This window comes from Ambystoma mexicanum, chromosome 1p (genome assembly GCF_040938575.1).
Source record: "Ambystoma mexicanum isolate Mex_15411 chromosome 1p, UKY_AmexF1_1, whole genome shotgun sequence".
Lineage (NCBI taxonomy): Eukaryota > Metazoa > Chordata > Amphibia > Caudata > Ambystomatidae > Ambystoma > Ambystoma mexicanum.
In genome coordinates, this window is record NC_090921.1 from 968,253,378 (window position 1) to 968,275,943 (window position 22,566).

At 46.1% G+C, this 22,566-nt stretch overlaps 1 protein-coding gene across 1 annotated transcript in view; it reads left to right on the top strand.

The window, feature by feature from the left end:
• LOC138582452 (uncharacterized) overlaps positions 1–22,566 on the top strand; it is a 1,938,885-nt gene that overhangs the window by 1,640,367 nt on the left and 275,952 nt on the right. The window contains exon 14 of the mRNA XM_069653763.1: positions 4,439–4,545. Coding sequence (XP_069509864.1) covers positions 4,439–4,545 — 107 coding nt within the window. The remainder of the gene's footprint in view (positions 1–4,438; positions 4,546–22,566) is intronic.

Consider the following 22,566-nt stretch of genomic DNA (forward strand, 5'->3'; position numbering starts at 1 on the left):
CATGGAAGGGGGAACAAAAGGAGAGTGCGGAGTAAGAAGAAAAAGAAACAAAAATAATAATAAATAAAAAGGCAACAAACAATGGGCGTGCAGCCAGCAAGTGGCAAGTGCTGGGTTAATGGCAGTAGGCCATGTAGGTCTGAAAGTGCAGGAAGAAAAGGGGAGGGCTGTATGGGTACAGATACAGACCCCAGTGCAGGGGGTGGCCCAGAGGCAGTGCGTGAGGGTGGCAAGATGAGCAGGTACCTGGGCCCAGAGGACAGAGGGTGGCCAGGTGCATGGTGCCGAGGGAGAGTAGAATAAACAGGGGAGAGGAGAGGAGAAGGCAGAAGCAAAGATGAAGGTTTTGAGGTGCTTCCGGAACCGGAGATGGTTCTCCTCAAGTTTTAGAGTGGCAGGGAGGCTGTTCCAGAGGGAGGCCCCAGCCGAAGACAGAGATCTAGCCCCAGCTTGTTTCTTTGAGAAACGACTGACCCTGAGGGAGTTGGAGGTAGAAGAGCAGAGTGCTCGAAATGGGAGGTATTTGCAGAGGGATAGCTGAAGGTATGTTGGACCCAGGCCCCAGAAAGCCTTGTGGACAATGCAGAGGGTTTTGAATTTAATCCTTGCATCCACTGGGAGCCAATGGAGAGATTTCAGAGCTGGAGAGATACGATCCCAGGGTTTGGGGCCAAGGACAAGTCTCGCAGTCCTGTTCTGGATAAGTTGTAAAGGGCGGAGACTAGAGGCAGGTAGATTAAGAAAGAGGCTGTTGCAATAGTCCAACTTAGAGAGAACCAGAGCTTGGGAGACAGTGAGCTTCTGGGGGAATGAGAGGAAAGGAAGAATACCTCTGAGGAGGTGCAGTAGGATGTTTGACTTTTTTGATGCATCATCGATGTTGGCGGAGAAGGAGAGTGTGGAATCAAAGGTGACACCAATGTTCTTGGCCTCGCAGGTGGGGATAGGAGGAGGGCCAAGGGAGGCCGGCCAGAGAGTGAGGGGAAAGGAAGGTGATGGTGTGCCAATGAGGATTAAGACAAAGATTGTTGGTGGCACACCAATCTTGAATGGCAGTTAGGCAAACAGTGATGAGAGAGGTGGAGGAGGTGGCCGAGGGCAGCATGAAAATGAGTTGAGTGTCGTCTGCGTAGCACTGGAAGTTTGAGCACAAAATGGCAATACAGCGGGCGCGAGTTGCCAGGTATTGGTTGAAAAGCCAGGGAGAGAGGTTAGACCCCTGGGGAACACCACAGGTGGAGAGGAAGATAGATGATAGGAAGGACCCAAGTTGGACCTGGGAGGGTCGATCAGAGATGAAAGAGGTCAGCCAGGCCAGAGCCTGATCAGTGATGCCCAAGTTATCCCGGAGACGGTTGAGCAGGATGGCATGGTTGACCGTGTCGAAGGCAGAGGAGATATCAAGTATGATGAGAACAGAGGGAATGCTAAAGTCAAGGTTGGAAAGCAGATCTTCACGGATGTTCAGGAGAGTGGTTTCCATGCTTCTGCCAGATCTGTAGCCAGACTGATGGTCATGGAGACAGCCAATAGAATCAGAATGAAGGTTTAGCTGAGAGATGGCCAGCTTTTCAAGGAGTTTGCCTAAGAAGGGGGTAATGGAAATTGGGCGATAGTTGGCCGGACAAGAGGGATCCGCTGTGGATTTCTTGAGGAGAGGATGCACAAGGGAGTGCTTAAGAGGGGAGGGGAAGGATCCTGAGGCAAAGGAGTGTTTGCAGAAGTCGGCAAGGGCCGGAGCAAGGGTATCAGTGTGGTCCTTCAGAGTTTTAGAGGAACAGGGATGAACCTGTTTTGATGAGGCTCATAGATCGGATTTGACTAGCGACCTCATCAGGGGAGGAGAGAGGAAAGGAAGAGAAGGAGGGTGGGGGGCGTGGCTGGAGGAGGGTCAGTGAGTACCGATGGAGAGGGGAGAGGAGAGGGAGTGGAGGAGAGTGTGGACAGGATGTCCTGGGTTTTTGAGATAAAGTGTGAGGCCAGGGCATTGCAAAGAGCCTGAGAGGCAAGGAGAGGGGTAGAGACTGCAGCAGGGTTGGCCAGCTCCTCAAGGAGGCAACAGATGCCAGAGGAATGTTTGCTAGCAGGGCGAGAATTGAGGGTAACTAAGTGACGCTGGTTGGCCCCTTAAATGATTTGCGAGGGGGGCACAAGGGTGGGGTGCCACCACTGAGAGGGTGGATGAGGGATAGAGGGGTAGCAAGAGAGGCGTGGGGGGTTGAAGAGAGAAGGAATATGCCTGTCAAGTATACTAATGTATGCTTAATTGCTTGCTATTTTCACGCTAACAATATGTTGCTCTATGATCTGTACTGCACCCCGTTGCTCCTGAGCTAGGTTCTCTCGATAAAATTGTATTATAACAACTGCTATCTATTCTTTGCCTGAGCATGTTCCAACTGTTGTGTGTGTGTGTGCTTCTTTCTGTTGTGTATGTGCACGTCTCTTCCATTATTGTTGAGTGTGTGTGCTACCATCAGTTGTTGCTATGTTTATCTACAGCCACCCATTGTTGTTGTATGCGCTGCTATCTGTTGTTAGTGCCTCTGTGCATCATTGTGTTGCCATCTGTAGTTGGTGCGTATGTGTGTGTGCTGCCATGCATTGTGTGTTTGAATTGCCTCCGTTTGTATTTTTGTTCCTAACTGAGCAAAGTTCCTAGCTAGGGGGCAGAGACTCCACAGACATCCTTCACTATATGTGTGTGCTTGTGTGTTAGGGCTGCAGATGTTTGTGGGTTTTGCAGAATGTTTTTCATTTTGCTGACTATTTTGTCCCACCGACCACACAGCGCATGGTTGAACAGAGGTGTGGGGGAGTGTGTGTGCACTTTGGGTCTGTTAGTATCTTGTAGGTTTTACAAAATATATTTTATTTCACAGTATATTTTCATGTTGCTTCGTGACACTGCTCCTATTTCGCATATATAGTGCCCATTCTGCGTATTTGGTGTGACAAATCAACTTGTTCATTGTTCTATCTGATGTATGTTTTTCATTTATTTCGGCACCACCGCACCACTACATTCCGTGGTATATTTTTAATTTCGTATTGCGCCTCCAACCCCACTGCAGTTGCGGTGCTTTTTGGTATATTTTGCATTCCACTTTCGCCTCTGTGCCTACCACGCATGTGCAGAAATATCAACCGTTTTTTTGCTTTTCGAATGTGTGTGTTTTTGTCATAATGCATTTGTGGTGTGGAAGATCATCTGCATCTTGATGAATACTTTTAATTTTAATTGTTGTTGTCTCCCAGTGCTTATTGCGCATGTTCAGAAATTAAAAAGTGAATATGGCGTGATGCGGTGTTCAGAATGCTTGCAGCATGCTCTACTTGTGAGCCAAAAGTCTTGTAAATCAAATTGGGCGATTTCGCCATACCGTGGCCAAGTCGTGACGTTTCAGCCTCTAAGAAAAGCCCCATACAAAAATGATTTTTTTCACCGTTCATTTTTGGAAAGAAAGCATTGCTATTTTGCCGCGTGTGGCACAATTGAATGCATTTGGCCGGATCGGCGACCTGCCAGATTTGGTGAACTTTCATGGGAAGGAACAAAGGTTAGGAGGAGAGCATGTTTGCATGTAAACTGTGTTAAGTCTGATGTCAGCTTGACTAGATTGCCGCTGTCCAACAGCGGCGTCGCCAGGATTGTCTAGCAAGTGGGGCCTGAAGCTAATGTAGTTGGGCCTTCCATGGTGACATTAACATCTGTAAATGGCCGCACGGTGCTTCTGAGTGAGCATTTACAGATTTTGGGTGGGCCTTGCCTGCTCAGACCTTTCCCTATCTAGGCCTCTGTGTCGCAGCAGTATGACATCTATGTATGTATTTGCTAGTGATGCCCATAAGCACCCACCCGAGAAGCCCTGGCATGCTGAAACACAGGGTTCAACCTGCTCGCTTTCTGGAGGCTTCATCTTCATCCCGGTGGCACCATCTCTCGAGGCGTACCCCTTTAAGTGTGGCGTCCACCACTGTTGCTGATTATGCGGCGTGATTGCAATTTGCTAAGGACTGCTATGTGAGCCTGATTACAAAACGTTCACGCTCTGATTACTATGAGTCATACCTGCTTTAATGACCTTTTTATTTTTCTAAATCTGTTATCTTTATTACAGCTGCACCCAGTGTGTGCCTGAGGGTCTGTGTGTATTTTCAGCACAAACTCATAAACATATGCAGACATGCTACAGTGCCATTATTCCTGTAATAATGACCAACCTGTATAATGAAAGTGACTCTGATCTTCTTCTGCACTGAAAGAGGTGCACAGTGTCTTAAAGGCAGGACGGCCGGTTTGCAAATGCAAAATAAAACGAATCTGCATGTGTTTATGACATTAAAGATTCTGGAATACCTGCAAAATGTGTTCTACAAATCAACAGAACATTATTATAACACTGCGACTGATCTCCCCCTGTTCCATTCTTTTCAGCAGATCAGGCAACGATAATGAATAAGATTAACTCGGATTTCATTGAGAAGATGCGTGGATATCCTGGAATGGAAGATTGCCAAATTGCAGTCGAGGGTCTTGCCAAGGTACACCAAAAATACACGAGTTGCATTCCGTCCGGGGCCAGTGCTGGCCATGTGTGTACATTCAGGCAGTGTTATTCATAGGGGTCTGTGCATCCTGGTGCAGTTCTAGATGCACTGGCAGGGCCCTTGCCTGACATCTGTGGGGCCACCCTTACAGTGTTTACACATCAAGTAAGAGAACGATTTGCAAGAGCGAATTGATCCCAGATCCGCAATGAGCTTCTGTTGTTGATTCCCCACTGTCCTGCACCTGCTAGAGATAATAAGAACTCTCGGCTGCACTCTGCAGAGCCGTAATTGGATCACTTATATCTCATTAAGTTACTTTGAATTGATAACCTCTGACACAGTCATTATCCACATACAATTCTAGCAGTTTGAAATGGCTGAGTAGGTCCTGTTTCACTCCACGGACACACTATATAATTTGTAACATATTCCTCATTGTATAATTTATTAACATAATATTGGCATATAATGATCTATCAATACCAACAGACAGCTGCCCTGTTAGATCATACAATGTCTTCCCCGTTCCACATTTCAATAAATGTAGGGTCATATTTTACTTCACATTGTTTTGTGGCGTGTTTCGTTTCCTCAAATAAATACTAAATAGCCTGAATGTTCCTGTCCAATATAAGCTCCTATAAATGACTTATGCATGCAACTCATTGTAAGACTGAGGATACAGAGACATGTTTATCTGCATCATGCAGCAGAGCTACCTCTTTCCCTTGTGCTCCATGATATGCATATTTATCCAGAGCTCGGCCCCGGTTTATATGCAGACTCAATCCCATTTCTGCACCTGTTAATCCCTAGATTTACATCCATCCGTACTCATGGCTCCACTCATACTCGGGTCCAACTCAGAGCTTTTCCCGGGCAATATCAAGATCCATGCTAGACTCTGTTCTCAATAATATGCATGCACCCAGACCTCTTCTTCTGATGGAATTCACCCCACCCCAGGTCTTAGCTTCTCTCAACGCTTCAGAACCCAGCTCATGATAATCTCCACAATCACCCAGCGTTCTGCTTCTGATAGTAATTGCAATCCTTCCAAATCTGTCATGATTATAGCAAACTAATGCTGGCCTCGGCTCCTGGTAATAAAGTGCACAGACTCATTGGCAGCGCTGCTCATAGTCATAACTAGTGGCCCTCAAAGCTGTGCTCCTCATATTCCATAGATTCACTGAGTCGCATTGCAAGTTCTGCTCCTAATAATACACAGACTCACTTGGATCCCTGCTGCTGGTTACATCCAGGTTCCTGTGGAGCTTTGCCTCTGACAATACCCAGATTGCCTCAGAGCTCTGCTCCTACTAACACCATGTCTGACTCATTACTCTGATCCCTATAATCTATGGATTTACTCGGGCTTTAATGCTGATGGTATTGGCCGAAAATATCAAAAACACAAAGCAAATGCGCATTTACTACGCATTCGGCTGCAAACAAATACCTGAATCCCATTACACCGAACAAGAGAAGCAGAGGTTGCGGAGGTGTCCCCTCCTTCCATTACATGAATAGCGGGGGACAATAAAGTAAAAAGAAAAAAGACAAAGGTCCCTGGAGCGCTAATTCCGACCCAAGGCAGTGGAGGGAACTGACATCGCAGGGATAGAAGGGAATCAGTGGAACACTTCTAGGAGTAGTCAAGCTAATGGATTTCATTGTGTGAATTAATGAATGCCTCATTGCTAAGTTTAAAAAAGAACAGTAAAGGATGGGCGTATCTTACTGGAGGGCAGAAACAACCTGTGTCGACAGATTTTTTTGTTTATCTATTACATCCTTTAAAGGTGGGAATAGAAAGTAGAAAGCAAACCCGCAGAGCAATGGTTCAATACACTAAGCCAATACAAAGAGGAGGATGAACTTCATAGATCAACGATAAAGCACTTTACTGAATTTGTCTGATCATTACAAAATTGGATAAAGAAAATTAACCACTTATGTTAAAAAGTTGTTTTGCCAGTGTATCCTTGCCCAAATGGATAAGAATGAGATAACTGAAAAAGGAATGTCTATGCTCTAATGAGAAATACCTTTATTGCTCAAAAGGCACTTAGTTACTCACCCAATATTGCACTGTTGCACTTTCATGAGTAGTTTTGCACATTAATCTGCAGTTATTTAATACAATGTTTGTGGTTCATTGTTGTCATTTCCCAAATTAGTGTTGCATTATATGTTTTCTACTTGAGATTTTTTACAAATAAATGCTTTTTTAAATGATGACACGGAGGTGATGTCCTTTGCAGTGAATTGAATGCACCTGAATTTTTTCCACAGGTGTTAAAAAAGGTTTTCACAAAAGAGGAATGGGTAGCTTGTGACTCACTTTTCTGTATACTTGACAATATTCTGTCACACTAACAGCTTAATTCTAGATGAAGCAGCTGCAGACAAAAGGTATGGAAAAAGGCAGTATGGCGCACCCTAATCTCATGAATTCTCCATGGTGCGTAACCCTGAAACAGAGCATTGGAGGGGGAATCCTGAAAACATTGCATGGAGATCTGCATGGAGATCTCTATTTTTAATCGCCAGGGCAACGTGGTTCCTGCAGACTGTGGCCACTCCTCTCTGCCATGCAAATGATTGAAAATGGGGCGTGGCATTAATGGAAGGCGTTCAGGCCTTACTCAAAGCTTTTACACCTTCCATAACCGTTACACCCCTATGGGACATGAGCTATTTCCAATTTCTCCTTTTTCCTGCTTGATACTTTGTCTCAATTTCTGTTTTGTCCTATTCGGGCCAGGTTGCTGCTCCAGGTCTAAGTTTGCCCTCTACAAATTCTGTTACCCTACCGCCAAACCCAGACAAAATGAAAGCTGATTATACCTACACTCCCTAAGGAAATCATAGGTATTTAGTCTCCCGACCTCGCGAGATCTCCCTTAGCAGAACTTTCCTCTGAAGTAGCGGTGTAGACCACTGGCCTGCTGCCGATGTTTTTTCCCTGCCACATCTTTTCCTTTATGCCCCCTCCACTGCCACCCCAGATCCCTTCATCCCCTGATGCTCTGAAGTGGCTTCATACTGTGTGCAGCACTATGCAAAGCTATGTTTGAAGTAGTGCCTTTTCCTCTGCTGCCATCATGCCATCCCACTACCCCACCTTTGTGCTACCCTCTGCTTCTTGATACCCACCCTGTGTTCGTGCATTTTCTTTTACAGGGGGCGGGGGGGAACCAACCACTGATTGACTTTTATCTTGCTGATCTTTTTTCATCCTTTCCCTGAAGCCATGTGCCCCTCTGCCCTTTGTCAAAAGATTTTCCTTTTAATAGTAAAGCAAAGGGATATCCCTTGCTCCCCCATGCCGCCAGGTGACCTCTAGCAACTCATTATTTTCACTGGTTGCTCCTTTTTTTAAATGTGTTCTCTTTTTTGTGCTTCAAACATTTGCGTTCTCAGGCATTTTTTACCAAGCTATCAAGCTTTTTCCCCCACAAATTTAGCCTTAGCTGAATAGGTGCACTTGGAACTCTGATCCTAATAATATAATAGACTGTAAGGCTTCTGTTTGGGATAGTAGCGTCCAACTCATAGCTCTGCCTCTGATGAAACCTAGCATGTGCTCTGTCTAAGGTGCAGTTAATGGGATCCCACACAGAAAAAATCCACATAAGGAAACAAACAGGTTATTTTGTGATATTGTTGAATATTAAATGCTGCACACAAAAAGACCGATTTCTTTTTGACCGATTTGGTGCAGCCTTTAATAGTCTCTTTTCACCCCCAACCCCGCCCTCCCTCACCTCTTAAACTGGAGACGGAGGATGGGGGGGGGGGGTTCACCCCCAAACTCCTCCATTAATCCTGCACCCTCTCCCCCATAACCGTCCCTACTCTAGCCCCCCACACATATACATATACACAAACACACATTAATACACACACTCCTTCTCCCCAGCCCTCTCCCCTCCACACTCCAAACATTACCCCACAACATAACCAGAGACACCAGACAAACCCTTGCCTCACCTCCAACTTCCGTCTTCCCGTGCTCATCTCGGCTGCGCCTGTCATCCCCTGCGCACACTCGTGTGTGACAGAAGAGTGCCCGATTTAGAAAGACTGCACTGAGCGGTCACAGAGTGGTCTTTCTAAATCACACAGACGAAGAGGATGTGATTTTAAGATTTAAAAAAATGTGGAGATCCCCTTATTGACACAAGTGACCTGCACTACTACCAACACTAAGGTATGAACGACTTGCAGCGCTGGTGAGATAGCTCAGCGGTTTGAGTGCTGTTGTGATCTATAACCTGGGCATTTTTCCATTACTATGCCATCATATATTCTCATGGCTCATTTTTCTTAGCCCTTTTCTTTCCCACCAGTAAGGCCGCAGATTTATTTTCACACATAATAGTAAACACAGCAAACATTTGTGAAAATAGTTTTGAAATTGCGGCGACTGCTCCGTGTCCAAACATGCTTCCCCCTTTTCCCAACACAGTCCACAGTAGGCACAACTCCCCCAACCCTTCGTGCCTGAGACCCGCCTTCCCCTGCAGGTGTTGCTGGGCTGGGAGAGCGCCATTTATTCGGGGGAAGCTAAGCCCTCATTGCTACCAGCAAGCGCCTCTGCCGTTTTAGGCTCCCAAGAGGCGCTGGTCCAAGAAGACCGAAGACCCTTCCAGGCTGTGCAATGGCTCATTCAGAGTCTGTCTCTTGTCACTCGTCGCCAAAACACTGCTATGCTGAAGTTGGGTTACCACCCACCGCGGCTTCCCCCTTTCCTCTTTCCCAATTCCAGGAGATGAATGCACTATGCGCACAATTTCAGTAACCTCCATGCTCCCTCCAAAACCTGTTTCCTTCTCCCTTTCTCCCAAAGTCCATACTAGGCACAACTCCCACAGCCCTTCGAATCTGAGATCCCCCTGCCCCTGCAGGTGTTCCTGGGCTGAGAGAACACTGTATTTTGGGGGGAAGCTGAGCCCTCATTGCTACCACCAGACGCCCCTGCCGCTTAGGCTCCCAAGAGGTGCTGGTCCGACAGAGTGAAGACCCTTCCGGCTTTGCAATGGCTCATCCACCGGCTCCTGCTTTTAACCAGGCTGTCTGGTCAACTCGTTCATCATACTGCACCGGCAGTAGTTTCTTCTCCATCTTTTCTTAGGCTAAAGCTCCCCAACCAACTTATCCTTGCTCTGCCTGCAACCTGCAGGAGTTACCATGTTGGGAGAGCGCCGTTCCTGCCGAGTGAAGTTGAGCTGTATACTTTTGTTACCATTTCAAGACCAACTTGCCTTTCACCCCACTCGAATCCCCTGCTGATTACCTGCCCTTGCAGTAATTCGCAAAGCTCTGATCATGACCGGAAGGAGCTGGGCCATTGTCCTTTTACATAGGCCTCCTTCCCCTCTTCTGTCCCTCTAGTAAGACAAAGCTCGGCCGCCGTAGGCCCACAAGTCAGCAGACCCGTTACCTATCCCCTGCATCAGCCCCCCGTTACTTGTTCAATGTTCCCGGAAGGATGGGTTGGCCTTGCTGATCTGTTCATATAAACCCGGATTCCAATGGTAACCCTGCACCCCAGCCCTGCACCCCAGAGCCTTGCTTAACACCTTATTTTAGCAAATGGAGCCTCTCCTATTTCTCCCTGTAGCCTGTAACACCTGCCAAATGACCCCCAGTCATACCTTCTAAAATCTTGCTGTCCCCAGTGTCAGGCGCCATGCCAAAAGAACCTCGTTTTACTTTAGTAGCAGATCGATATTATTAATGCTACACAAGCCCCACAGCCTGATGACATAACCTCAACTCCTGTTCTCTTGCTCCAAGCTTAACACCTTCAATTAATCGTATCCAACCTACTGTCCTATACCCATGGCGTTATATTGCTCCCAATAGCGAACCCCTGTGCGCAAAGCATGGCCTGTTAAGTTATTTTCACCGCTACTTGAAATCGAAACTGATCATCCTCCAACCTTTTGTCTTCACCCCTTGGCGCTGTGGTGTTCTGTTTAAAGCGGCCCCCGCGCCCAATCAATAGCAATTCGAATTACTTCCACACTAAATCAACTCTGGCCATCGTGAGAGTCAACCCCTCCAAAGGTTCTGCGTGCTTCACCTGTCCCACAAATCTGTACTTGTAGTGAGAATATGCGTACTATACCCAACTGTACACCTCACACCTTCCCTGCTCAATGAGGCCTTTATACAATAATAATATCCTCAAACTCTGTTTGTTTCCTCTTTAATACCCGCAGCGTGTGGGATGACAGGCTGAGCTTGTCCCCACCTAGACGTAAACCCCATTCCCCCGGGGTATTCTAAATGCGGTCTTACCGTCAAACGATAAACCCCAAGTCCAGTTCCCCCCGCGGTCATGATTGCAAATTCTAGCGATAAACTATTTCGACCCAATGACACTCCCATCCCGTGTTTCAGATGGGCATTTAATTCACCCCACAGGCCCCTAGAATCAAGTGACCCGGCTGCCATGCCATGTACACCAAACGGCCACTCCTGTATGTTTCGGGGACTATGTATCTGACATAAGACATGCATGTACCACTGGTCCTACACCTGGGCCAAAATCCACCAAAGTCCCCTAATATCCAAACACAAAGCTGTCAGTGCTTGTACATTGCCAATGAGCACTTCTTTGATAACTGAATTCTGGCTCCAACATAAGACATTCTGCCAAAGGAGATAGTGCTTCTACATATTGCAAAATTAATGCACACTCGATACGTTCCTAACAACTGCAGCACCTGTCTCCTAGTCAGTTGTAAAGTATCCCCCAGCCATACCCGATCGGGTTATGCTACCCGGCACGCTTCTCCTACTGTACTCTTTTTTGCTGATCTCAACTTGGCATGCTCCTCCCCCGGTAACCCCCCATCGTCATCTCAAATACAAAATGCCATTGCGAACACATTAAAATAGCAACCCTGAAACCCAAAAGAAGTCCCTAACGCGGAGCCGCCTCTGCATTAAACATTATAACCAGAGCCCTGTCATGAACACATTGTGCTTCTGTCATTTTAAGGAACACTTTCGTCACTGGGAACACTTCAGACAATGGGACCCGTATCCCACGCATTTCTCTTATCTCTGTGCTGCACACGACATTTGACAGTAAAAAACAAAACTGCCCTCCTGTAACCAACCTGTCCTAACTTGTAAACAGTCAAAGGCGCACATCCCCAACCGAAGAAGGGAGAAACTCTTGTTCCACATGGGAGCCCTTTTCCCCGGTGCAGCTGCCCGCCGGAGACTGCTGTCCGTTGCTACCGTCCGTCTTCGGCTGCGAACACTTGTGCATGGGCGCGTTATAAATGGCTATAATGTGCATAAATCATCCTGTGACCACTCGTGCATGGGTGCGTTATAAACGACCATAATGTGCATACATTATCCTGCAAACACTTGTGCATGGGCGGGTTATAAAACCATAATGTGCGTACATTATCCTGTGAACACTCGTGCATAGGCGTGTTATAAATTACCATAATGTGCATACATTATCCTGCAAACACTTGTGCGTGGGCGGGTTATAAAACCATAATGTGCGTACATTATCCTGTGAACACTCGTGCATGGGTGAGTTATAAACGACCATAATGTGCCTACATTTATCCTGTGAACACTCGTGCATGGGCACGTTATAAATGACCATAATGTGCGTACATTATCCTGTGAACACTCGTGCATGGGTGAGTTATAAACGACCATAATGTGCCTACATTTATCCTGTGAACACTCGTGCATGGGCACGTTATAAATGACCATAATGTGCGTACATTATCCTGTGAACACTCGTGCATGGGTGAGTTATAAACGACCATAATGTGCCTACATTTATCCTGTGAACACTCGTGCATGGGCACGTTATAAATGACCATAATGTGCGTACATTATCCTGTGAACACTCGTGCATGGGCGGGTTATGAACGACCATAATGTGCCTATATTTATCCTGTGAACACTCGTGCATGGGCGCGTTATAAAACCATAATGTGCGTACATTATCCTGTGAAAACTCGTACATAGGCGTGTTATAAATTACCATAATGTGCATACATTATCCTGTGAACACTCGTGCATGGGCACGTTATAAACGACCATAATGTGCCTACATTTCTGTGAACACTTGTGCATGGGCACGTTATAAATGACCATAATGTGCGTACATTATCCTGTGAACACTCGTGCATGGGCGGGTTATGAACGACCATAATGTGCCTATATTTATCCTGTGAACACTCGTGCATGGGCGCGTTATAAAACCATAATGTGCGTACATTATCCTGTGAAAACTCGTGCATAGGCGTGTTATAAATTACCATAATGTGCATACATTATCCTGTGAACACTCGTGCATGGGCACGTTATAAACGACCATAATGTGCCTACATTTCTGTGAACACTTGTGCATGGGCGCGTTATAAATGGCTATAATGTGCATAAATCATCCTGTTACCACTCGTGCATGGGTGCGTTATAAACGACCATAATGTGCATACATTTATCCTGTGACCACTCGTGCATGGGTGCGTTATAAACGACCATAATGTGCATACATTATCCTGCAAACACTTGTGCATGGGCGGGTTATAAAACCATAATGTGCGTACATTATCCTGTGAACACTCGTGCATGGGTGAGTTATAAACGACCATAATGTGCCTACATTTATACTGTGAACACTTGTGCATGGGTGAGTTATAAACGACCATAATGTGCCTACATTTATACTGTGAACACTCGTGCATGGGCGCGTTATAAATGACCATAAAGTGCATACATTATCCTGTGACCACTCGTGCATGGGTGCGTTATAAACGACCATAATGTGCATACATTATCCTGCAAACACTTGTGCATGGGCGGGTTATAAAACCATAATGTGCGTACATTATCCTGTGAACACTCGTGCATGGGTGAGTTATAAACGACCATAATGTGCCTACATTTATACTGTGAACACTCGTGCATGGGTGAGTTATAAACGACCATAATGTGCCTACATTTATACTGTGAACACTCGTGCATGGGCGCATTATAAATGACCATAATGTGCATACATTTATAATGTGAACACTCGTGCATGGGCGGGTTATAAACGACCATAATGTGCATACATTATCCTGTGAACACTTGTGCATGGGCGGGTTATAAACGACCATAATGTGCATACATTATCCTGTGAACACTCGTGCATGGGCGGGTTATAAACGACCATAATGTGCATACATTATCCTGTGAACACTCGTGCATGGGCGGGTTATAAACGACCATAATGTGCATACATTATCCTGTGAACACTCGTGCATGGGCGGGTTATAAACGACCATAATGTGCATACATTATCCTGTGAACACTTGTGCATGGGCGCCTTATAAATGACCATAATCTGCATACATTATCCTGTGAACACTTGTGCATGGGCGCATTATAAACGACCATAATGTGCATACATTTATAATGTGAACACTCGTGCATGGGCGCATTATAAATGACCATAATGTGCATACATTTATAATGTGAACACTCGTGCATGGGCGGGTTATAAACGACCATAATGTGCATACATTATCCTGTGAACACTCGTGCATGGGCGGGTTATAAACGACCATAATGTGCATACATTATCCTGTGAACACTTGTGCATGGGCGCATTATAAACGACCATAATGTGCATACATTTATAATGTGAACACTCGTGCATGGGCGGGTTATAAACGACCATAATGTGCATACATTATCCTGTGAACACTCGTGCATGGGCGGGTTATAAACGACCATAATGTGCATACATTATCCTGTGAACACTTGTGCATGGGCGCATTATAAACGACCATAATGTGCATACATTTATAATGTGAACACTCGTGCATGGGCGCATTATAAATAACCATAATGTGCCTACATTTATAATGTGAACACTTGTGTATGGGTGTGTTATAAATACCTCCTCCTAGCATACTATTAGTAGACCCGGCGCCCTACCCTATGCATCCTGATTATCCCAGCCGAGCTTTCATTCCCACTATGAGAGATGAATATGGAAAGTATTTTAAAATGCTGCTAAACGCATTCGGAATTACATGGCCGTCGTCTCTTGCTGTGCCGCGGCACGTGCCCACTTATTCACTTTATTCCCCATCCCCCGACCCAAACCTGGCATTGCCAAAAACTGCGGGACGGCACCCGCTTCGCTCCGACCCCATAATATGACACCTACAGCCCCACAGTGTTATGCAAGGCGAGCCACTTAGGTAAATTGGGGCCCGCTTCGTTCCTCCCGCCAACATAATTATCCAGTATAGGCCTGTATCGAAGGCCGCATTCGTGCCGCTCTCCCCCAAAATTGGCGTTATTGAAACGGACGGTGCCCACTATGTTCCAACCATACTAGCGAAACCAAGTGTACTCAAACAAATAGTCGCACTTTGTGTTATAAAGATGCGAGCAAAACGTGCGGAGCCTCGCTGACTGCGGGACGACGCGCACCTCCTTCCTATCTCCAGTATCTTAGAAATCATCCAGTAGCTTAGGCTGCATTACTTGTGTGCCAAACACAAAAGTAGCCTTACAGAAACCAGGGGACGCTTCCCGCTACGGTCAAAGAACCATCCTTAATAATAATACACCTAGTGCCATTCTCGTAGGTCACGCCTCGACCTTACCACCAACTACACAGTCTGGCCTGCAAGGCCCGGTGACCATACCACATTCTAACCCTACAAACCACATTGCAAAGCTACAGTTAAACGTAAAAGCGTGAAATCAACGCTACCCCCCCCGCATAATAGAACATAGTTTGCATCTTGTGCAGCTCCCTCGCGTTGCGTGCCAAAATTGGTGCCAATGAAACGGTGGTATGGCGCACGCTACTTTTTTACCACAAAATATTAACAAAGTACCACAACGCCATCCTATTAAACCTAGTGTCATACCTGCCACAAAACGTGAGCAAAACTTGGGCAACTTTAGCTGCCCTGCGGGACGGCGGGGTGGCGTCTGCTTCAGTGATACTCCACCGAATAGAAAGCATAGGCTGCACCTCGTGCAGCACCCGCACCCTGCGCACCACAACTGGCCCTAATGCAAAACGCGGGTCGGCGCCCATTATGTTCAGACCACTGACCCCCTATTGCCTGTCTCCTAGGCCCAGCCTCGTACTCCCCACTCAAAGGCTAATCCCAAAACATACGGCGTAATTCGTACCCTAGGCATTGAGCATACACTTTTGTGCATGTATCATAGGCCAAGCCTCGTGCTGCTCCTCTCTACCCTTACACACTTTACGCCCTGCAGCCCTCGGCGCTACCACAAAGCATTATTATAACTGCTACCAACGCACACCCGATACGCCCTGCTCCTCCACAGCAATCTACTTAACCCAGCGTACAGCTCGTACCACACCAACAAAAAACCAAACACTGGTGACATGACGCCCCCTTGGCGGGCACCGCATATGCTGGGACCTGGCGCCCTGCAGGAACACTTCTTCTGCTCGAACGATCCCTTTCCTTCCCTGTAACAGGAGCCTGATCAGGAGCCTCACGAACCTCTCCAACACACGAACGAGCAGGAAACAGACGAAACTCCTCCCAGTGTCGGCGGGCGTCCTTCTAGTGCGGGCTGCAAAGTTCCAGGCAGCTAGCGCCCGCCGCTTATATCAGGCTTGTCCCGCTCCTTTTCTTTGTCGCCCTTTTGCTGGCTTTTTCCAGCGCCTTGACGTGCTCATGATCATCCCTCCCCCTTACCCAGGAGGTAGGTAGGAGGAGGACCCTGCCCTGGTTATCGGGGTGCCTGCTCCATTTTGTTTGTCTTTCCGCCGCCACCTTCATGCGTGATCTGCAGGTCGCAGGCTCGAATCCCGGCAAGGTCAACTCAGCGTTTCATCCTTTCAATGTCAATAAATGAGCACCAACTTCGGTTTGGTTGACAAATGCATGTAAGTATGGTCTATGTACAGTGCTTAGGCGTAAGCGCTATAAAATAACAAATCATTATCATTATGGTTGCTGGGGGCCCTTATGTCATTGCGAAATGTCGAAAAAAGAGAAAATGCATTTGTATCTGTTTGAGGGCTAGAAATGGGTTAGAAATGCAAGCGGGACAGCAGCCGTTTCATGCCACCGCTGTTCCCCTTCAAACGGAAATAATCCTCCTATACATTGTGCACCCCCCTGTGCCTGTTCCGAACAGACACCAATTGAGCTTGAACTTTGACACATTTGAAAGTGCATCCTCTTTGTGAATTCAGAATGCGCTCTCCAATGTGTGAAAACAATTCCTTTCTTCTCCCCCTGATTTGCGCAATTGCACAAAAGGGAGAAAAAGCTGATCTGAACATGTCCAACCCTGATGTGAACATTCAGACTTTGGCACAAGTAACGGGTTGCACTACCTGGCTACTGCGAATTCCAGAATGGACTATTCCAACTCATAGCTGTATATTCCACCCATTCGCGGTACAGTAATTCCTTTTCATCACTGCTGTTGTAAAGCAAGCCCTCTACCACCTCTGGTGATTGGCAGCGAGTGCTCACCCCACTGGGCCTGCGTTGTAGTGGTGGGACACACCATTTCACTTTGAAATCAGCTGAGGAATCTTGGGACCTTGAAGAGGTCTACCAGCTGAACCACTATGTGTAGGGCAGTTACCCAGTGCCATTAGTTATTCCAGTGGCAAAGCTGCTGCCACAATGAATGCCATGCTAGGAGAGACGCAGCACAAAATGTCTCTCTTCCATTTCTGCACCCACGTGACCCGCTCCCAGGAAGTGCTTTGTAACGCCGGAGGCAGCAGCCTACCATTGCCATCAGTGATCCGTTGCCACCTGTTGGTGCTGGCTGGTGTCTCGGGCCGCCTCATACACACGCATCAACACTCACACGGAAGAATACGCAGAGACGCGTCTGGTTCTTCTGAGGTCCCGGAGGCAACTGCCGTTCGGGACACGTTTAATGCAAACGCGCATGTGTGAGCCAAAACGAGGCTCGCGCATGCATATACATAACTCACACTGCAACACCCCTCCTTTTATTTAAACAGAAACAATTAACCACATGTAACTTAAACAGGACTCAACGTGAGTCGTTCACCTCAGTGTGCTACCGGCTCAGTCTCCTGAGTCCATGATGTAGTCCTTGAATCGCACCGGAGATTGTCGCCCCTGTCTCGTCGGGTACCAGCGGCTGCTCCCTTGGGTCGGCAGCGGTGTGACTTTGTTTGGCGGGAGTTCTGCCGGCATGTCAGCCTCGGGGATGCCTTTGCTTGTCTCTGATCTGGAAGTCTCTTCCGGCAGCCTCTCCATGGGACTCAAATTCACTTTCTTGAAGAAGTATTTGTTTTGTGTTACTGTTCCTCTTTCACTGGCCGCTGTTACCATCGCACCTTTGACGTGAGTCACTGTCCAGGGTTGTGGCTCATACGTGAGCGACACATTCTCCTCGGGATGGGGGTTCTTGACCAGCACTGTGTCACCCACAGTCACCTCTTTTTCCAGTAGGCCTCTGCTCTCGCTCTCCTTCTCATTCCTGGTCACTCTCTCTTGCCGGACCCTGGCGTCGTCGATCACGCCTGGCGCTCGTCCCTCCATTTCAGGAAGTAGCCCCCTTGGGCGCTGCCATTCGGGACACGTTTAATGCAAACGCGCATGCGTGACCCCAAACCAGGCTCGTGCATGCGTATACATAACTCGCACTGCAACACCACCCATCATGTGGCAACGGATGCGTGCCACACCTGCATGCATTCCATGCGTGCCATGCGTGCACCCAGCGTGCAGTGTTCAAACGACCACCGTGTTGCTTTAGTAATCTCTCAGTAGCTCATGTATGGAAAATGAAGCATGCAGTGTATAGAATTGTAAATGGCGCCCGCTCTGAGAGGAATAGGAGTTCACTGCATCACATCATTCCTGCAGATACATGGAGAATGGCCTTTGGTAGAATGTTTAAATAAGACACATAGTGGTTTATTTTATGGCGTTTCCACTGAGAAATAAAAATGAATGGTGTTGTCCTAAATATATTTCGCAATCAAAGTATTCGTGCATTGCCCCTGACCTTTTCAACTAGCTACTCCACTCTAGGTTGTCTCGGAAGTATAGCATTCTACCATTGGAGTTTGCTATGACCCTATGCTTGCCCAGTATCCCTCATTCAGCTTTCACTAATAGTTGAATCCTTTTGTTTTTACAGGTGGCAGGAATAAAGATTGGAAACTGTGCTCCTCTTTTTTCATTTTTACGTGAACTTTTTTTTAAAATTCTTTTCTGAGATTTTCTCTTTGCCCAATGTGTGTGATTCGTTTGTAGTCTGGTGGTAAAATTTAAATTTCTAATTAATGTAGATTCTCTCCTAGTTTGCATTTTCGCATAATGTACTTTTCCCCAAAGTGGCTTAGGCTTGAATTGCTGTTTGCTCAAGCAATCGTCCAGGCACAGATTCACATCCATGACAGTCCATCCCTGGTAGTGGAAATGTGACAAATCAACATCCGGGCACCAGTGGTCCAGGGGTGAATATCGGTTTCTAAACCATCTATTAGCCCCACACCTCTAGTACACCCGAAGGTATCCAAACAGATTAGCATAACAAGCAAATTATAAACCTCCTTGTCCAATGTTGGTAACGTGGATGGGACGGCAGGCTTAGCTCCGAAAGGTTGTGGATCGTTGGTTATTTGCACACAGCAAAAATAGTTATTACCCAATGATAAAAGGGACTGTTCAGTAAAGGTTGTATCAAAAATATCTACTTTATTTATGCCACAACAGACAGTTCTAGCAACACTATTTAATGCAACCCACCCTGTTTTGGAATGCAGAGGACAGACAGTTTCAAAGAAGGAAAAGTGATGCACTCTGGATACTGACAGGAGGGTAGTCGGTATGGTTAATAACCACAACAGTTTCTTAAGGTTTCTTGGCTTTAGCACAAAGGGAGCAATGGAACTTAAAATGTATCTAGGTGCATTCTGGGAAGGACCAGGGGGACAGAACCACAATGTACCTTGTGCTGTAGATGTTCTTGGTGCTCAACAGGGTCGAGTCAGCTTCAGGGTGCTTTGCTCGCTTCAGTGACAGAGTTCAAGATGGGAATCAGCTGCAGGTATCAGGCGGTGAGAGTAGCAAAAAATATGTCGAACTCGGAACATATATATCGCAGCACAGGAGAGACCTTCATTGGCACCCTATGGAAGCAAGAATTGAGTTTAAGATTAATGTTCTAACCCACAAATGCCTGTTTGGTGATGCACCGAACTATCACAAAGCACATATTAACGTTCAAACTTCAGTTAGAAACACCAGATCTAAAGACACCATGAAACTGCAACAGCCTAGAGCCTGCCCTGTGAAGGGGAAAGAAAGTTCTTACCCCGTCAAAGCAACTTTAGCTTGGAACAATCTTCCGATAGATTTACGATGTGAAAGAAATATACTCACTTTCAAAAAAGCTGTGAAAACAATTATTTTTTCATAAATTCACATCTCCTGGGCTTCCTTGCATATCTATCTTGTTGTTTGCTTTGAAGCCTGTCCTTCACGCCCTGATGCCCATGGGCTTTGTCGTGTTAGGAATAGATAAATAAATAAATAAACAAAGCTTCAACAACAAGATGCTGCTACTGCAGTGTGTGCCCCTCATGGGGGGAAGGGTTGATCATGCAATTGATTACCCTGGTTTGATACTCTCCTCAGTGTCTAGAGATCACTTCTTTATTTCTTGAATTCTAAAGAGGATCCATTACCTCCTGGCCATCTGAGTTAAGACCTAACACCTGGGGTCTAACTCCTGCAGAAGGTGATTCCAAGTCCTTTTTAGCATTAAGAAGTGGCGGTGTAGAAGGTGAAATTAGGAAGGTTTCATGACCTGATCCATGAGCTGTAAAACCTTTTGTATGCTGTTCTCAAGACATTAGCATACTGTGCTTTTACTGCCTGATAAGCAGCTAATTTCTACTAGTTGACACTTGTGATGCCTACTATATTGTACTCACCATTGCAGTCTTTTCTTGGTCTACTGGCGTATAGAAGCTTCGCCCATAAGAAAATGAGGATTTCCAGTAAAATTACAAGTATAGACAGGGGAGGTTTACAGCAACAATTGGGACGCAAGGATTTGAAATGACTGACTCAGGAGAGACAGTGATTGCTCAAGAGTGTTGCACTTTGGAGACACCCTGAACATGACAGTATCCAGGTGTAGCACAACTGCCCTTACTGTACCACCCTTGTGGGGCAGTGTAAAAGATTGACTTGCTTACGGCCACTCCCCATCTGTTGTACAACATGGAAGCAAAAAGCAATCCATTGGAATGCTTCCCAGAGCAGTTCCTGATGGTTTAAAAAAGTTGACACAAGCATGCCAGCCCCTCCCTCTTTTTGTAACACTTCTCTTCTAATGCCTGATTACTGATAATCAAATAAAGTGGATGTGTTAATACTTGGATCTTGTGGCGTTTGCCCCATTCCCAGAATAGTCTAACCGGTTCCAGAATCAGGTTAAAGCTAAGAAGAAGGTTGTGAAGGTACTGGCTCCACTCAATGTTCTTACAAGGTCTTCCTGTCCACATACCTCATCAGAACCCTTAACTATTCATTTGAACCTATAAGCTCCCGTCATATGTAATGAAAATAAAGTTCTGCCTGTAAAACCACATTTTCTCAGGAATTTGATGCTGCTAGAACTCACTCAGAAGCTGATTTGAGATGGTTGGTACCAGATCAGCTCCTGCACCATGTTCTGTTCGGGGCCATTTGTTTTCTGAAAAACATTCTGCAATGGTGTGCTGAATGCCAGGAGCACATAACGCTGAAAGGGGTTTCAAATATGGGATCTTTATGGTGCCAGTTTACACGTTCATGTCCTATCCCCTTCTCTATTTCTGGGTTTTTGTATGCCACCAGTAGGACAAATTAATGTGTACCTCTTCCTTGATATGTATCTGTTGTTTCCAGCCGTTAAGTCCTAAAAATTAAAGTGGGGGGACTCATCAAAAAATGCAATGGGATGTGACGTGGCCAGAAATGAGAAATCAAGGTGAAATGTGCACATTTCATTAAATTGCCTTTGGATAACCATGCAAATTGAACAGGACGAATGGCATTTGCCTTTCATAAAATCAACACACACACAAAAACCAAGAGAAAGGATGTTTTTGAAAACTTTAAAATGTGTACATATTTTAAACTCCAAGAACCAATACAAATGTTTTCCCTGGAACTTGCAGTACCGAAATGGGACATTTGACCTCTAGTTTTTTGTTATTTTTCATCAGGTTATATAGTGTAGACGTGAAGTGTCAGGCCTACAAATCTGCCGACTGCCGAGATCGACTTTCATTCATAAATTCAAAGAGGACATTCAATGTTTCTAATTTTTACTGGAGGGGACTGAGTCCACCCTCTTAATAAAGTGGGTGGACTACTTCCCCCCGCGTGCACCCTCGACTTGAGCCCTGATTGTTCCATATAACAGTGTGCCAACACAACACAAAAATAAGTGTTTTGTTGAAGAGATGGACTCCAAAACATCGACCCTCGGCAATGGCAGGTTTCCCTTTGGTTGTTCTTCAAACGTAGTTCCATTATCCACTCTGGAATTAGAGTACTTTACATAGGCATAGTTATAACAACAATATCCTTGTTCTCTGCATGTTAAGGAAGATAGTTAAGCTGTCTTCATGCTCCGATGAGTACCCTATCTAAAGTCACATTCCCAAGGCCGCCAGATAAACCAAGCCTGGAGTTAAAACATGGCCTTTTTCCATCATTTGGAGCACTCGCTCTCCAGTCAACTTGTTCATGGGCCCTTTCTGTCTTTGAGAGGCTGTGCTACCAGTCAAGCAGATCCCCATACATACTCTTTGTCAATTCTTTACTCCATAACATTGTCCAACCAATGTTCCTTTCAAAAGCTATAGAAGGCTGGCCTATCCCTCAGACCATGCTGCACTGGGACTGGCCGACTAGGTCTCCATGAGAAAGGAGTTTCAAAATTAGTTGGGAATGAATT